Source organism: Ranitomeya imitator, chromosome 10, assembly GCF_032444005.1.
Source record: "Ranitomeya imitator isolate aRanImi1 chromosome 10, aRanImi1.pri, whole genome shotgun sequence".
Classification (NCBI taxonomy): Eukaryota; Metazoa; Chordata; class Amphibia; order Anura; family Dendrobatidae; genus Ranitomeya; species Ranitomeya imitator.
In genome coordinates, this window is record NC_091291.1 from 80,754,972 (window position 1) to 80,773,105 (window position 18,134).

At 43.5% G+C, this 18,134-nt stretch overlaps 1 protein-coding gene across 3 annotated transcripts in view; it reads right to left on the minus strand.

Moving 5' to 3' along the window:
* Window positions 1-7,171: 7,171 nt before the first annotated feature.
* The window catches only part of MFRP (membrane frizzled-related protein), a 104,811-nt gene continuing 93,848 nt past the window's right edge, over window positions 7,172-18,134 (minus strand). For all 3 annotated transcript variants that reach the window (XM_069741235.1, XM_069741234.1, XM_069741236.1), the window contains 2 exons: window positions 13,272-13,399; window positions 7,172-7,467 (listed from right to left, as the gene is read on the minus strand). In XM_069741235.1, the coding sequence (XP_069597336.1) occupies window positions 7,243-7,467; window positions 13,272-13,399 (353 nt within the window). In that variant the 3' untranslated portion in view covers window positions 7,172-7,242. The remainder of the gene's footprint in view (window positions 7,468-13,271; window positions 13,400-18,134) is intronic.

Here is an 18,134-nt window from a genome sequence, read left to right on the forward strand (position 1 = left end):
GTTTCATAGTAATTCCCAGAAAAAAAAATTTGCATCATGTTTAGACATAAATGTATTTAGCTGTTTTCTCATTGCATCTGCTTACAGGAAAGCTGGACAACCAATACTGCCAGGCCAGAGCGCCGGTAGGAGAAGCTCCGAAGCAGCAAATCTACCCAGTAATGTCATAGACTCCACGCCACTCCTTTCTACTGCATGACGCCAAGTATATCCATTCTACGTAAGGCCTCGTTCTGTATTTTTGGTGAGTCTAGTGTTCGTGGATGGAACAGACAGAAAACTGAACAATAAAAGTTTATGTGCCAGAGTACAGAATGGATGGTCTGTTTAGAAAAAAAAATTCAAGGAAAGCTGCTGGAGAGATCAGCGCAAGTAGGGTCTTCTCCAACGCAAAGTGAATTGATATAATCAAGTTCTACTCACCAGAGGGAGCTTATGATAAAGCATATAAAGTTATCCTCTGTGACAGATCCACGGGTCAACAAGTGACCATGTTGTAGATAAATGAAGGGGTTAATGTGGATGTGAAGGGGTTAATGTGGATACAAATGTATTTTGCATAAAGTAAGGTTGCACAAAAGAATTTGTATTTATTTCATGTACAAGAAATGTTCACCACAGAAAAGAAAATATTTAGTGAAACCAAGGTAACGTTTCGACCCTGCCCTGGGTCTTCGTCAAACCTCACTTAAAAGGTAGAGAGAATCAATCACTTAATATTACATCACTTAATATTTCCTTTTCTGTGGTGAACATTTCTTGTACATGAAATAAATACAAATTATTTTGTGCAACCATACAAGACTCTTTGAGTGTGCCTGTCTGTGATAAGGTTGAATACCTGGCACCAGTCACATCTATAATTTGTGTGGTTCAATTTTAATAGTGATCATATGAACCTATGGTTGATTTCACATGTCCAACATTCATGATCTGAGAATGGACCGTGATGTCCGAACCGGCCTCAGGTTTTCTGAACCAAACGCAACAGCTTTCATTTATGTCTGAGTTGGCTGACTTAGGGTCACTAGACCTGTGTTTGGTCTGAACCTGATGGTCTGAACTCAGACCATGAATGGCGTATGTGTAAGGCCAATCTAGGTCTGATTCTAGGGACACCTGGGAGCCGTACTCCTGACCGTATTATTTGTGACCACCAAGCATTCCAAGAAATGAGTCTAATTAACAAGTGGCAGAATAGGATTTACACATTTTGTAAGAAAAGAAAGATTCAGATAATTCAGGTACACATTCCAAAAGCTTCTCATAGGATAACATAGCATGCCTATTATACATACGGGTGCTTCTCACAAAATTATAATATCATAAAAAATGTAATTTATTTCTGTTCTTCAATACAAAAAGTGAAACTCATATATTAGATAGAGTCATTACAAACATAGTGATCTATTTCAAGTATTTATTTCTGTTAATGTTGATGATTATGGCCTACAGCAAATGAAAACCCAAAAGTAATTTTCTCAGTAAATTAGAATACTGGTGTGACCATCAGCTTGAAAAATGATTTTAAAATCCGAAATGTTGGCCTACTGAAATGTATGTTCAGTAAATGCACTCAATACTTGGCCGGGGTTCCTTGTGCATCAATGCGGCGTGGCATGGAGGCGATCAGCCTGTGGCACTGCTGAGGTGTTATGGAAGCCCAGGTTGCTTTGATATGTTATGGAAGCCTTCAGCTCGTCTACATTGTTGGGTCTGGTGTCTCTCATCTTTCTCTTGACAATACCCCATGGATTCTCTATGGGGTTAGGTGAGCTGAGTTTGATGGCCAATCAAGCACAGTGATACTGTTGTTTTTAAACCAGGTATTGGTACTTTTAACAGTGTGGACAGGTGTCAAGTCCTGCTGGAGAATGAAATGTCCATCTCCAAAAAGCTTGTTGGCAGAGGGAAGCGTGAAATGCTCTAAAATTTCCTGGTAGACGGCTGCGCTGACTTTGGTCTTGATAAAACACAGTGGACCTACACCAGCAGATGACATGGCTTCCCAAACCATCACTGCTTGTGGAAACTTCACACTAGACTTCAAGCAGCTTGGATTGTGGCCTCTCCACTCTTCCTCCAGACTCTGGGACCTTGATTTCCAAATGAAATGCAAAATGTACTTTCATCTGAAAACAACACATTGGATCACTGAGAAATAGTCCAGTTATTTTCTCCTTCGCCCAGGTAAGACGCTTCTGGCGTTGTCTATTGGTCATGAGTGGCTTGACACAGGGAATGCGACACTTGTTTCCCATGTCCTGGATACGTCTGTGTGTGGTGGCTCTTGAAGCAATGACTCCAGTAGCAGTCCACTCCTTATGAATCTCCCCTAAATTTTTGAATGGCCTTTTCTTTTAAGGCTGCAGTTATCGCGGTTTCTTGTGCACTTTTTCCTACCACACTTTTTTCTTCCACTCAACTTTCCATTAATATGCTTGGATACAGCACTCTGTGAACAGCCAGCTTCTTAGCAATGACCTTTTGTGGCTTACCCTCCTTGTGGAGTGTGTCAATGACTGCCTTCTGGACATCTGTCAAGTCAGCAGTCTTCCCCATGATTGTGGAGCCTACGGAAACGGATAATGACTTTTGGGTTTCCATTCACTGCAAGCCATAATCATCAACATTAACAGAAATAAACACTTGAAATAGATCACTCTGTTTGTAATGGCTCTATATAATATATGAGTTTCACTCTTTGTATTGAAGAACTGAAATAAATAAATTTTTTGATGATACTCTAATTTTGTGAGAAGCACTTGTATGTATAAACAACTTCTAGTGAGATAACTATCATGCAATCATATAATGTAATAGGACTACTATGAGGCTCAAGGACAGATCACATAAATATATATACCGTATATACTCGAGTATAAGCCGAGATTTTCAGCCCAAATTTTTGGGCTGAAAGTGCCCCTCTCTGCTTATACTCGAGTCAAGGTGGGTGGCAGGGTCGGCGGGTGAGGGGGTGAGGGCGCTGAGGCATACTTACCTGCTTCCAGCGATCCTGGCGCTCCCCCTGCCGTCCCACGGTCTTCGGTGCTGCAGTTCTTCCCCTGTTCAGCGGTCACGTGGGACCGCTCATTAGAGAAATGAATAAGCGGCTCCACCTCCCATAGGGGTGGAGCCGCCTATTCATTTCTCTAATCAGCGGTGCCGGTGACCGCTGATAGAGGAAGAAGCTGCGGCACCGAAGACAGCTGTCCGGGAAAAGGAGCCGGACGCCGGGAGCAGGTAAGTATCGCATAGTTACCTGTCCACGTTCCAGCCGCCGGGCGCCGCTCCATCTTCCCGGTGCCGCTCCATCTTCCAGGCGTCTCTGCGCTCTGACTGTTCAGGTCAGAGGGCGCGATGACGCATACAGTGTGCGCGGCGCCCTCTGCCTGATCAGTCAGTGCGGAGAGACACCGGGACCGGACGCTGGGAGCTGCAAGCAAGAGAGGTGAGTATGGCTTTTTTTTTTTTTATTGCAGCAGCAGCAGCAATGGCACAGATATATGTGGAGCATCTATGGGGAAATAATGAACGGTGCAGAGCACTATATGGCACAGCTATGGGGAAATATGAACGGTGCAGAGCACTATATGGCACAGCTATGGGGCAATAATGAACGGTGCAGAGCACTATATGGCACAGCTATGGGGCAATATTAAGGGTGCAGAGCACTATATGGCAGAGCTATGGGGCAATAATGAACGGTGCAGAGCACTATATGGCACAGCTATGGGGCAATATTAAGGGTGTAGAGCACTATATGGCAGAGCTATGGGGCAATAATGAACGGTGCAGAGCACTATATGGCACAGCTATGGGACAATATGAACGGTGCAGAGCACTATATGGCACAGCTATGGGGCAATAATGAACGGTGCAGAGCACTATATGGCACAGCTATGGGACAATATGAACGGTGCAGAGCACTATATGGCACAGCTATGGGGCAATATTAAGGGTGCAGAGCACTATATGGCAGAGCTATGGGGCAATATGAACGGTGCAGAGCACTATATGGCACAGCTATGGGGCAATATGAACGGTGCAGATCACTATATGGCAGAGCTATGGGGCAATATGAACGGTGCAGAGCACTATATGGCAGAGCTATAGGGCAATATGAACGGTGCAGAACACTATATGGCAGAGTTATGGGGCAATATGAACGGTGCAGAGCACTATATGGCAGAGCTATGGGGCAATATGAACGGTGCAGAGCACTATATGGCAGAGCTATGGGGAAATATGAACGGTGCAGAGCACTATATGGCACAGCTATGGGGAAATATGAACGGTGCAGAGCACTATATGGCAGAGCTATGGGGAAATATGAACGGTGCAGAGCACTATATGGCAGAGCTATGGGGAAATATGAACGGTGCAGAGCACTATATGGCACAGCTATGGGGCAATAATGAACGGTGCAGAGCACTATATGGCACAGCTATGGGGCAATAATGAACATGCAGAGCACTATATGGCACAGCTATGGGGCAAGAGTGATTTATTTTTATTTTTGAAATTCACCGGTAAATGCTGCATTTCCACCCTAGGCTTATACTCGAGTCAATAAGTTTTCCCAGTTTTTTGTGGCAAAATTAGGGGGATCGGCTTATACTCGGGTCGGCTTATACTCGAGTATATACGGTATATATATAATAATAATAATAAATATGTATGTATATAATATAAAGAAAGGGATGCGCATTTCATAGTCACATATTACCAATACATGTAAATTATTTTCTCATAGGGAGTAATTTACATCATCAATGCACAATGGCAAAGTCACAACATTCATCTACCTCACTTGTACTACACTGCTCAAAAAAATAATGGGAACACTTAAACAACAAAATATAACTCTACGTAAATCAAACTTCTGTGATATCAAACAGAAGGAGCAACACTGATTGACAATCAATTTCACATGCTGTTGTGCAAATGGAATAGACAACAGATGGAAATTATTGGCATTTATCAAGACACACTCACTAAAGGAGTGGTTCTGCAGGTGGGGACCACAGGCCACATCTCAGTATCAATGCTTTCTGGTTGATGTTTTGGTCACTTTTGAATGTTGGTTGTGCTTTCACACTCGTGGTAGCATGAGACGGACTCTACAAACCACACAAGTGGCTCAGGTAGTGCCGCTCATCCAGGATGGCACATCAATACGTGCTGTGACAAGAAAGTTTGCTGTGTCTGTCAGTGTAGTGTCCAGAGGCTGGAGGCACTACCAGGAAACAGGCCAGTACACCAGGAGACATGGAGGGGGCCGTAGGAGGGCATTAACCCAGTAGCAGGACCGTTACCTCAACCTTTGTACAAGGAGGAACAGGAGGACCATTGCCAGAGCTCTGCAAAATGACCTCCAGCAGGCAACATATGTGCATGTATCTGTAGAAACGGTTAAAAACCGACTTCATGGGGATGGTCTGAGCACCCGACATCCACAGATGGGGTTGTGCTCACAGCCCTACACCATGCATGACGCTTGGCATTTGCCACAGAACACCAGGATTGGCAAATTCACCACTGGTGCCCTGTGCTCTTCACAGATGAAAGCAGGTTCACACTAAGCATATGTGACAGACGTGACAGAGTCTGGAGACGCCGTGGAGAGTGATCTGCTGCCTGCAACATCCTTCAGCATGACCGGTGTGGCAGTGGGTCAGTAATGGTGTGGGGTGGCATTTCTTTGGAGGGCCGCATAGCCCTCCATATGCTCGTCAGAGGTAGCCTGACTGCAATTAGGTACCGAGATGAGATCCTCAGACCCTATTGTGAGACCATATGCTGGTGCAGTTGGCCCTGGGTTCCTCCTAATGCAAGACAATGCCAGACCTTATGTGGCTGGAGTGAGTCAGCAGTTCCTGCAAGATGAAGGCATTGAAGCTATGGCCTGGCCCGCCCATTCCCCAAACCTGAATCCTATTGAACACATCTGAGACATCATGTCTTGCACTATCCATCAACATCGCATTGCACCACAGACTGTCCAGGAGTTGGCAGATGCTTTAGTCTAGGTCTGGGAGGAGATCCCTCTGGAGACCATCCTCCGCCTCATAAGGAGCATGCCCATGGAATTGTAGGGAGGTCATACAGGCACATGGAGGCCACACACACTACTGAGCATCATTTCCTTGTCTTGAAGCATTTCCACTGAAGTTGGATCAGCCTGTAACTTCATTTCCCACTTTGATCTTGAGCATCATTCCAACTCCAGACCTCCGTGGGACATTAGTTGTGATTTACGTTGATAATTTTAAGGTGTTATTGTTCTTAACACATTCCACTATGTAATGAATAAAGATTTACAACTGGAATATTTCATTCAGTGATATCTAGGATGTGGGATTTTAGTGTTTCCTTTATTTTTTTGAGCAGTGTATTTTGTACATGATCTACAAATATGCTGAAATGAACTGAAGGGTCAGTGTATCATTATGCACAAGTGGATCCTTATTGGTTGCCTGGAGACGGTACTGTGAAAAACTCCTTTTGGAATGGCGTCCACCGGAATGAGCATTTCGGTGTGGAATGTCTGTCCGTTTCTTTATGTGTATGTATATCCCCCTCCCCCAACTGCTAGTCCTTCGCTAAAATATTTATTTTTTTCATAATTACTAAGGACAATGTTTTTTTCTCTCTTGTTTCCAAGTATGCACACACAGAGGGAGAGAAGTGTCAGTCATAGGCAGTGGGGAGGGGAGAAGCTGCAGCTCCAGACTAGTCATTTAAATTACATATTCCTCAGCGGCTTTTCAAAGTATGTCTTCCCCGAAATGCGGCAGCATTTGAGTAAAACACACATGGCTGCAATAACCGTGGTTTCGGCTGCATAAATCTGCTGACAGGTTCCCTTTAAATAGTAATTTCCAATAGTCTACTGGTAAATACTGATGCTATACATATAATGCCGAAATCTACACAGCGTAAATCAGAGAACAGCATAAGATAAGTAAAGCACATTGTTCACACAATTACTTGATTTTATAAGTAGAAATGTTTTTCATTAAAGTAATCTTGAAAGTGGAATAATACATACAGTATGTTAATAAAAACGGGTTCACTGTGAATGTAATGTTCTTCTTGTTGACCGTGATCCATGATGACACAGAACATCTCAGAAGCAGGTTTCCAAATTATTTAGCTGAAGATCCGATACAGGTTTATTGTAAGGAAGATTTATTTGCGAGACAAATTTTACTAAGATTTCAGTGGACTCAATACATTTTAGGGAATGACACAATCTGACTGCTGACTCTGTAATGGTAAGTGTTCACAGTTAAACGGCCATGACAGACCAAGCTGCTCTATCTGTGTCAGACACAGGTTCATCGCATTTAGGCAGACCGAGCGACATGGCTGCAACGCTCCTCCATCCGGGGAACAGCTGGGAAGGAGCAAGGCGCACAACAATGGACGCAAGGCAGGGAAACAGGGCAGTTCTTGAAGTATCTGTCAAGGAAGAACCAGATTGTGTTAGAGAATATCAGCACACAAACATATTGTGTATGTGAGTGTATCTAATATATAATTGCCTAGAATACTACTTCCTGCAATTTGTGCCAACTTCCGTGGCTTTGTCCGGAGCTAATGTCCGGAGCTAATGTCCGGAGCTAATGTCCGGAGATAAGTGACGTCAACAGTGTCCAGTGTCTGATTGGTTGCCGCCTGCTGCGAGCGACCAATCAGAAACGTGCCGTACTGTGACACACTCCGCCCGCCATTTTGGTGTGATTTTTGAATTTTTACCTCACAGCAAGTTTCTACTGCGTGGAGGCGGGCCCAGTGACGTTGCTCATCAAGCTCCTGCCGAATTTCAAGTATATATGATTCTAGACTCCCGATTCTTTAGAATCGGGCTGCCATCTAGTATATATATATATATATATATACACGAACGTGGCATCAATGAGTTGGTGGAATTATGGAAATCATAGGATTAGAGGGGTTCGGCTACCAGTCACATTATGCTACCCCACATCATAATCCTGGGAGTAGGACCGGTGTGAAGTTGTCTTGTGAAGGTCTCTTCGTGGTGTTGCCCATGTGTTCTCCAAACCAATCTTCAGCTATCATTGTCTCCAAGACAAAAATGGAACTCATCACTGAAGAGGACAGACCTTCATTCCAACCTCCATTGTTGTCTTGCTCAGCACCATGATAGCTTCGAGAGCGGTAAGGTCAACGGGAGCAGCCTGATACAATGTCTTGAGGCGTCTCGGGACTTGTTTTCCATTGAGCACCTCTGAGACGTCATTGGTCATTTGCAGTTGCAAATGGATTTACCAAAGTCAGATCTTGATGATTTCCCAAGTACATACAGCATGGCAGAACATTCCTTATACAACCATTAATGACCACATTGATACAGACAAGGGATTTATGTGCATATATTTTTGTCCATGGCGCTTATACTTGATACAGAATAAATTAAGAAGTTTAGCAAATTATATTTCATTTTTCCATTAATTGCATTTCATTAAAATGTCAATTGATCCTGTGATTTCCGTAAATCCTTTCACCAGATTTCAAGTCTTCATCCCTTCCATATGGATGTCTTATTCTGGTGCAAATTGCAAACAAACATGTGTTACTATTGCGGAATAAAGTTTTGGCTGATACCAATACCTTCAGGTTGTTATCCAGCAACATCCAAATCCATTCACTTCCACATTGTAAGTGAGTGCTGCCGATTACATTATTACCCAACACATCTGGTGCGACGCTACCTGCTGACCGTGCACGCGTCCTAGTGTGTAGGGTCATAACGTCTTCACCAGCGCTCACTTCCGATGTGGAAATGAACGGCTCAGGATTGCACCAAATAATCTTTTTAATGAATGCTGATATCAGAACTGGCAGATTAATACATATTATTCACTGAGCCAATATCATCTATTTTCTGCCATGTCATGAAACTTTCACGTATGCTGCATGCTCCTCAAGATTATTCTTCAGCTGCTATTGAAGAGGTCCTTAATGGGGCAGAATGAATGCGCAATATCATCCAGAAGGTAAAAGCATCACTTTTCCAAGAAGGCATTAACATTAGCGGTTTCATAAATTGATCAGTTTTATGGCTACTACATGGAGTATGAAATGGCAGCAAAAGGAGATCAATGGTCCAGTCCTCTAATGGTGCTACACTTTCAGCACTGCTACGGTCAATGTCTTTCACGCTGATCCTCTAGAGAGAAATCATTTTGTATTGTATACAAGTAAAGTGCTGAAATTAATAAAACAAAAGTACAAATTCTCCTTGCTGAGATTCAGCAATGATCCCGGTGGAAAGTATGCAGAATACCTCTTCTCCAGAAAATTGTTTTGGTAGACATCTCCAGTCATGTCTGGAAGTTCCACAATAGGTTGGACATACAGGGCAGCTATCTATAGGTAGACTTGTAGCAATCCTGTAGAGAATGCAGGGGTTAATCTGCTGATTAGTTAGATTAGATAATGGATGGAGAATAGCCATCTATTGTCCTTCTGCCAACTGGGCCCAGCAAGGAGGCTTCTGTTGCAGGCAGTTGTCTTATGGCCATCAACAGGACACTGAAGAGGAGGAGCGACATGGCTCCACTCATGGAACATAAGGTTTTTTTTAACGTATTGATCAGTTTTAATTGTAAAATGAGATAAAATAGGATTAAAAAAGGAGATTGAAGAGGCTGTCCACTACATATTGTTTATCTTTAATTAGTCATTAGTGGGATCAAAGCAAGTTTGTTTTTGTCATATTTCTGCTACTATGAAAGGTAGTTACTCATCAATTAAGGAAGCTTCCCAGCTCTGTGAGGTGTATAAAAATGTGATTATTGTGCCAAATAATGACTTCTTTTTTTCAAATAAGTAGATGTTTACATTTTGTTGATTACTAAAAATTGTATATTATCAGCAATTTCATGATAGTGGTAAAATTTCTTCAATATGGCTTGTTGTTTATTTGTTAAAAAAACGGAAATTTGGAAAACAATTTTGAAAATGTAGCAATTTTCTAATTTTAATTGTTATGTCCTTCAATCACAGAGATATGTCACACAAAATAGTTAATAAATAACATTTCCCAAATGTCTACTCTACATCAGCACAATTTGGGGAATATTTTTTTTTTGTTAGGAAGTTAGATGGGTTAAAAGTTGACCAGCAATTTCTCAGTTTTCCAACAACATTTACAATCCATTTTTTAGGGACCACCTCACATTTGAAGTGACTTTGAGGGGCCTATATGACAGAAAATATCCCAAAAGTGACACCATTCTAAAAAACTGCACCCCTCAAAATGTGTTCAAGAAGTTTCATAACCCTTCAGGTGCTTCATAAGAAATAGCGAAATGTGGAAGGGAAAAATAAAGATTTAAATTTGTTCACACAAATTTTAATTTAGACCCCAATTTTTTATTTTTGCAAGGTAACAGGAAAAAATGGTTCCCAAAATGTGTTGTTCATTTTTTCCTGAGCATTCTGATACCCCACATGTGGGAGAAAACCACTGTTTGGGCGCACGGCACGGCTCGGAAGGGAAGGAGCTCCACTTGATTTTTTGAATGTAAAATTTGCTGGAACAATAAGGGGATGTCATGTTGCATTTGGAAAGCCCCTGATGTGCTTAAACAGTGGAAACCCACCACAATTGACCCTATTTTGGAAACTAGACTCTTCAGGGAACTTGTGGTGAGCACCATGAACCCCCAAGTGCTTCACAGAAGTTTATAAAGTAGAGCTGTGAAAATAAAAAATCAAATTTTACCTACAAAAATATATTTTAGCCCAAAATTCTTTTCACATGGGCAACAGGAGAAAATTAACCCCAAAATTTCTCGTGCAGTTTCTCCTGAGTATGCCGATATGCCATATGTGGAGAAAACTACTGTTTGGGTGTACGTCCTTATGACACTTTGGAACGCAGACTTTGATGAAATGGTCTGGGAGTGTCATGTTGCGTTTGAAGAGCCCCTGATGTAACTAAACAATAAAATCCGCCAGGAAATGACACCATTTTGGAATATAAATCACTCAGGGAACTTATATAGATGTGTGGTGATTCAAGGTGCTTCATAAAAGTTTATAACATTGAGCCGTGAAAATAAAAAAATCTAAATGTTCCCACAAAAATGAATTTTTGCCTCAAATGTTGCATTTTAATAAGGGTAATATGAGAAACTGCACCATACAGTTAGTTGCGCAATTTCTCCTAAGTACACTGATACAACATATGTGGGGGAAAACTACTGTTTGGGCGCACATCAGGGCTGGGAAGGAGAGGAGTGCCATTTGACTTTTTGAATGCAAAATTTGCTGGAATAATTTGTGAACGCCATGTCGCATTTGGCGAGCCCCTGATGTGCCTAAACAGTGGAAACTCCCCACAAGTGACACCATATTGGAAACTAGACCCCTCAGGGAACTCATCTAGATGTATGGTGACCAGTTTGAACCCCCAAGTACTTTACAGAAGTTTATAATGTTGAGCCGTGAAGATAAAGTAAAAATCAAATTTTTGACACAAAAATGTTCTTTTAGTCCCAATTTTTTTTATTTTCACAAGGGTAACTGGAGAAAATTGACCCCAAATTGTTGAGAAATTTCTCCAGAGTACGCAGAAATCCCATATGTTTGGGCAAACTACTGTTTGGGTGCACGGCAGGGTTCAGAAATTAAGGAGTGACATTTTTTAATGCAGACTTTGCTGGAATGGTCTGCTGGTGTCTTGCGCGTTTGGAGAGTCCCTGATGTGCCTAAACAGTAGAAACCCCCCACAACTGACGCCATTTTGGAAACTATACCCCTCAAGGAGTGTATTTAGATGTGTGGTGAGCACCTTGAACCCCCAGGTACTTCACAGAAGTTTATAACGTTGAGCCGTGAAAATAGTAAACTCACATTTTCCCCACAAAAATCTTATTTTGGCTCCAAATTTTGCATTTTCATAAGGGTAACAGAAGAAATTGCACCATTCAATTTGTAGCGAAATTTCTCTTGAGTACGCCAATACCCGATATGAGGGAGAAAACTGTTTGGGTGCACGGCATGGCTCGGAAGGGGTGTCATTTGACTCTTTGAATGTAAAATTTCCTGTAATCATTAGCAAAGGTCATGTCCATTTGGAGAGCCCCTCATGTGTCTAAACAGTGGAAACCCCCCACAAGTAATCCCATTTTTGAAACTAGACCCCTCGAGGAATGTATTTAGATGTGTGGTGAGCATCTTGAAAATCCAGGTGTTTCACAGAAGTTTATAACATTGAGCCGCGAAAATAATAAAATCACATTTTTCCATCCAATTTGTTGTGCAATTTCTCCATGGGAGTGGAATGCGGTGAATATTCATTCCTTTCAGAAGCAGCACATGTGACCAGGGGGAGCTGCAGGAAGGCTCCGGCTGACACTGTGTTTGCTATTAAAGAGCAATGAATACTCACTGCTCTCCGCGCACACAGTCCCGGCATGCAGAGCAGTGAGTATTCCAGCAGATGCCTTTTGACTTGCAAGTAGCACATGACGTCCCTGCCATGTGCTGCTTACAAGCAGAAAACAGTTGCTGGCATCGGGAACAAGACAATGCGAGGGAGCGCTGGGAAGGTAAGTGTAATGATTTGGGTTTTTTTATGTTTTCTGATGGGGCCATGCATACCAGTATGGGGTGGGGGTGGGGAGCAATCATACCAGGATAGGGATAAGGGGGTCATGCATTCCAGGGTAGGGATGAGGGGGCCATATATACCAGGATAAGGGATATTAAGTAAAGAATTGACCACATTTTTTGCTTCAATTTTTCTCCCTAATTTCCTTTGCTCAAACCTAGGGGCGTCTTAAAGTCCGAAAAATACAGTATATAGCTATTCTATCTATTCTATTGTAACCTGTCACTTTATGATTTTACTGTACGCGGCACACGAATTGCCGGCTTTTCAAACACATCGGGGTGTAAACATTGGACAGCACTCGAAAGGTCTGAGTGCTTTGCAATTTTTTCTTCGCTCGCATAGGCGAGTCTCGGTGACAATATTGGCAGGAACATACATGACAAGCACTTTTTACCCATTATTTCCCCCTATTTCCATCTAGACTGTGACCAGGACCCTCGCTCCTCCTGTAACTGGTGAACTATGGGTTACGTTGTGGTGTCTGTACATGTCCCGCTTTATTGTAAAGTGCTGCGGAATATGTTGGCGCTATATAAATAAAATTATTATCATTATTACATGTGACAATGCGTCATTCTAAAGCCAATAATCTGGAAACTGTTCACGCTATTACCTCATATCCCGTCACTTGCTCGCTGACCGCTGGCTGCTCCAGAAGAGAAATCCAGAGATTTGGAAACACAGTGAGAGAGTAAGACAGGCCCTGGCACAAAGGAACTTTCAGCGGCTGACATGGGTTCTCTACCGAAAAAAAGGAAAAGTAGTTATGTGAAAAATGGCTTAGAACAGTCGTATATAACACATGTGACAGACAGATGAAACAAATGACTTTGCAACACTTGCTCATAAAATGAAGTCAACTGTGTAAATCTTGATTTAAAGAGAATCTGTCAGCAAGTTTTCACTATGTAATTTGAGAGCAGCATAATGTAGGCAAAGAGACCCTGATTCCAGTGATGTGTCACTTACTGGGCTGATTGCTGCAGTTTTTATAAAATCATAGTGTTAGCAGGATATTATGTAGTCCTCCATATTCTTGAGCTCTGCATAACCCCGCCCCCACCACTGACTGGCAGCTTTCTGCCTATGCACAGATTACCCTGTAATTGGGATCTCTGCCCCTGCATAATGCTGCTCTCAGATGGGGCAGCAAAACTTGGTGATAAATTCCCTTTATTTCCATTATGCGCACACAGCTACAATTAAAGTGTATCAGATGGGTATCAATGACTATACAATCAGACTCTGATTCATTAACATTGGTGTTTTATCAGAGTTGGCCAGGACTGGAATAAAAACGTCAAGTCTCACAATTTTGAGTTACACAAAAATTTTGTTAAATTTCATGGAGTTTTGCACCAGGATTCTGGCAAAATCTCCTAAATTGGGCACCTATGCCCATGACTGTAGTCATATACTGTTCCCCGTTCGTCTGCCAACTCTTCTTGTTAACCTACAGATGTGTAGGATTTGTTTGTAACCATGGAAACACATAAATCTGTATGGGAGCTGTATCTGCAAATTTGTAGGACCATTTTAATGAAGGTCGTTATCAAAGTTGCTTCCTTTTTAATTTTAGATGAAAAGAAACAGAAATTAAAAATTGGTAATACAGCCCATATCGTTTAGCGGGTACAGACACCTCTGACAAGGAAAAAAAATCATGTTTACATACAGTATATTGCAGCGCCCCAGAGATCTGGCCGTTGCAGTAACGTCGCTCTGCCACTAAGGGGAGTGATGGTACGTCTGATTGCACTAAAGGAGTTCATCTGACCAGGTATCACCAGCACACATTACACTTCACACTCCAGCCACCAGGGGGAGCAAAAGGTTTTATTTATTAGGCCACTCCTCACACTGGTAAAACTAGGGGCTGGATAGGAAGTTAGTCAGAAGCTGACTGGGTTGGATTCTGGCAACATCCCGTGGCAGGGGGTGTTACAGGGAGAAGACACAGGGGGGTCCCTGTCAGGCGTGGGAACCTGGCAGGTACCTAGCGACCAGAACAGAATGTTACGGAACCGCGCCTGCACTACCCGCGGCGGTATCCTAAGAAAGAGACACGAAGCGAAGGATATTGTGGACAGTGAGAAACGAGATCAAGCACAAAGGAGAGCCAGTAGGAGTCGTGCCCGGAGAACGGCAACATCCTACTGAGGCGCGTAGCCGGTGGCCGGAACACCAAGGAAGTAACTGACTCTATGCCTTACTTCAAACTCCGCAGGACAGTTAATTATAGGTTGGCTGTCTACCTTACATCACCTAAGCAGACATAGGGGGCAACGCGTGGAGAGGGGCGTCTCTAGGGTCCCGGAAGAGCTCCAAGCCTACCCGTCAAACGGGTGCGTCCTAGCCATAACATACCTGGGGGACGGAGAACTAGAAAGAACTGGAACGAATTAGAACAAACGAGAGCAGCAGTTGTGAGGACTATCCCGAATGCTCAGCAGGGAAGCACTACAACACACAGGCGCTAGTGGTAGGCAACGATTTCCACCTGTAAAGGGAACTCTGGATGTGCCCATCGGACCGGCCGGTCTCAGATAGCCCTGCTAATGGTGCTCTGGATTGAGGATCCTGAAGTCTTCAGTAAAGAGGTAAAGAGACTGCAACCTTGTGTCCTCGTTATTGCCTGCACCTCACACCATCACCATCCACTTCACTGGGAAGCCCTGGGGACATACTTCACCTGTGGGAAGGTTCACCATCCAGCTGCCATCACATCACCCCAGTGGACCCCAAGCAGCGTCGGTCACCCTGACCGAATACCACAGGTGGCGTCACTAAACCTTGACAGACTCGTATCACCTTTCATTGGGCGCCCCTTAGCAGGGTCACGGACCGGTCCAGCCACCGTGACATCCCCAGAACTGAGCCAGCAGAGGACCGGTACCGAGACACCCGCGGCCTTGCGTTTGGGGGCGCTCCAATATTACTAGTGGTTGACTTAAAGAGGAACTGTCAATTCATTTTTTATATAATAAATCAATAATAAATATAAAAATAAGCAACTTTGTAATATTTTTTATCAAAGAAATTTGATTCCTTCTTCCCCTGGACTGATTTTCAATCTCAATTTATGCGTAAAATCTGTATTCAGTATAGAAACATTTTCATATTAATGAGATGAGGACATTACAGTTGGTGCTTTTAAAATGCTATGCAGAGTAGGAGGGAGGAGCTAGACCAGAAGACATTCTACTGCAAGTTCCATAGAACTTTATGAGCACCAACTGTCATCTATCTCAGTGATGGAAAAATATGTGTGCATTGAAAACAGATTTTATCCATACATTAAGAATTTTTATAATGAATGATCAGTCCTGGCGTAGAAAAGAGTAAATGGCTCTGATAAGAAATATTACAAGGTTTCTTGTTTTCACATGCACTATTGATTTATGGAAAGTTAAAAAGGACATGTGCAAGGAGTTTGTATGTTCTTCCCGTGTTTCTGTGGGTGTCCTTCAGGTTCTCCAAGTTCCACACTCAAAACACATACTGATAAGGAATCTATTGTGAGCCCCAATGGGGACAATGACGATGATGTCTGTAAAGCGCTGTGGAATATGATGGTGCTAAATAAATGAGCAAAATACATAGACTGTCGCCATGTTGTTGGATTGGATTGCCATGACTAACGTTACTGTCATAATCCTGGTCGCGGTTTGCTTTCGGCTTTCCGACTTGGTCAGGTGGAGGTTAATCTTCTCTGCTTGACTTCTGACCTGCTCTTCCGTCTTCCGTTCCTGTTTTGGATTGATCTGTCTGGCTCTGACCTTTGGTGTGTTTCTGGCTGTGCTTTCGTCTCGTCCTCTTGTTACCGTGCTCCTGACTGGCTTTTTGACCCCAGGCTTGCTTCAGACTTTGCTCCTGCCTGCCCCTCTGACACCGCGTTCCTGGCTGTTGCTGACTAAGGGTACCGTCACACTATAACATTTCGATCGCTACGACGGTACGATTCGTGACGTTCCAGCGATATCGTTACGATATCGCTGTGTCTGACACGCAGCAGCGATCAGGGATCCTGCTGAGAATCGTACGTCGTAGCAGATCGTATGGAACTTTCTTTCATCGCTGGATCTCCCGCTGTCATCGCTAGATCGGTGTGTGTGACACCGATCTAGCGATCTAGCAATGCGATCCAGCGATGCGTTCGCTTGTAACCAGGGTAAACATCGGGTAACTAAGCGCAGGACCGCGCTTAGTTACCCGATGTTTACCCTGGTTACAAGCGTTAAACTAAAAAACAAACAAACAGCACATACTTACATTCTGGTGTCCGTCAGGTCCCTTGCCGTCTCTGCTTCCCGCACTGTGACTGCCGGCCGTAAAGTGAAAGCAGAGCACAGCGGCTGTGCTTTCACTTTCACTTTACGGCCGGCAGTCACTGAGTGCGGGAAGCAGACTGCAAGGGACCTGACGGACACCAGAATGTAAGTATGTGCTGTTTGTTTTTTTTTTTAGTTTAACGCTTGTAACCAGGGTAAACATCGGGTAACTAAGCGCGGTCCTGCGCTTAGTTACCCGATGTTTACCCTGGTTACCCAGGGACCTCGGCATCGTTGGTCGCTGGAGAGCTGTCTGTGTGACAGCTCCCCAGCGACCACACTACGATTTACCTACGATCACGGCCAGGTCATATCGCTGGTCGTGATCGTAGGTAAATCGTATAGTGTGACGGTACCCTTAGCTTGTATGACCTTTCTCTACTGCCCCCTAGCGGTGTTTGCTCAGCTCTGCAGGTATTCGCTTGAGGTGAGCTCCTGTTACCTCCCCTCCTCGCCCTCTGGTGGTTGTCCCTGTACTGTATGACAGTTACATGGCTTTTTACTGATCTGCCATGTTGGCACTAGTCTGTATTCTTTCTAATTCATTTTTACTAACTTTATTACGCCAACATGTTGTGGGTGTTGTTTTGGAAACACAGTGAAGTGGATTGAGTGATGGGAGCGCATGGGTGGCTCCTTGGCATCTGGTTGGTGACCCCAGGCAGGATTCTCTGTGAGTGATCTGATGATACTGAGACAACGTAGGGTACATATGAGCTGTTGCAGATGTAATGGACATAGAAAACTGGCTGCTGAAAAGGTGAAACTAAGGCACAGTGAAGTTTGGCTGCCGAACAAAGGTTTCCTCCAGACCAGTGTGTGTGTGGGACCAGAGAGACAGTGGTTGCTGCATGAGACAAGAGACTGCTTGAATGCTGCAGATGTTGGGAACCTGGTACCCCGTCTAAGAGATTCTGAAAGGGAAACCTCTGACACTTGAGGAGGTGTAAAGAGAAAGTTATGGATAAGTCCATGGTGGAATGGTTGGCTGGGAGGCCTGGCTATGCCTGAATGGACGCTTAGAAGAGCTGTACCAGTAGGTGGTTCTCACAAGCACAGGTGTGCCCAGGAGAGACGATGGTGACGACTAACCCCAAATATCAAATAATGGGACCAATAGTGTAAAACAAAGCCCTATTGATTGG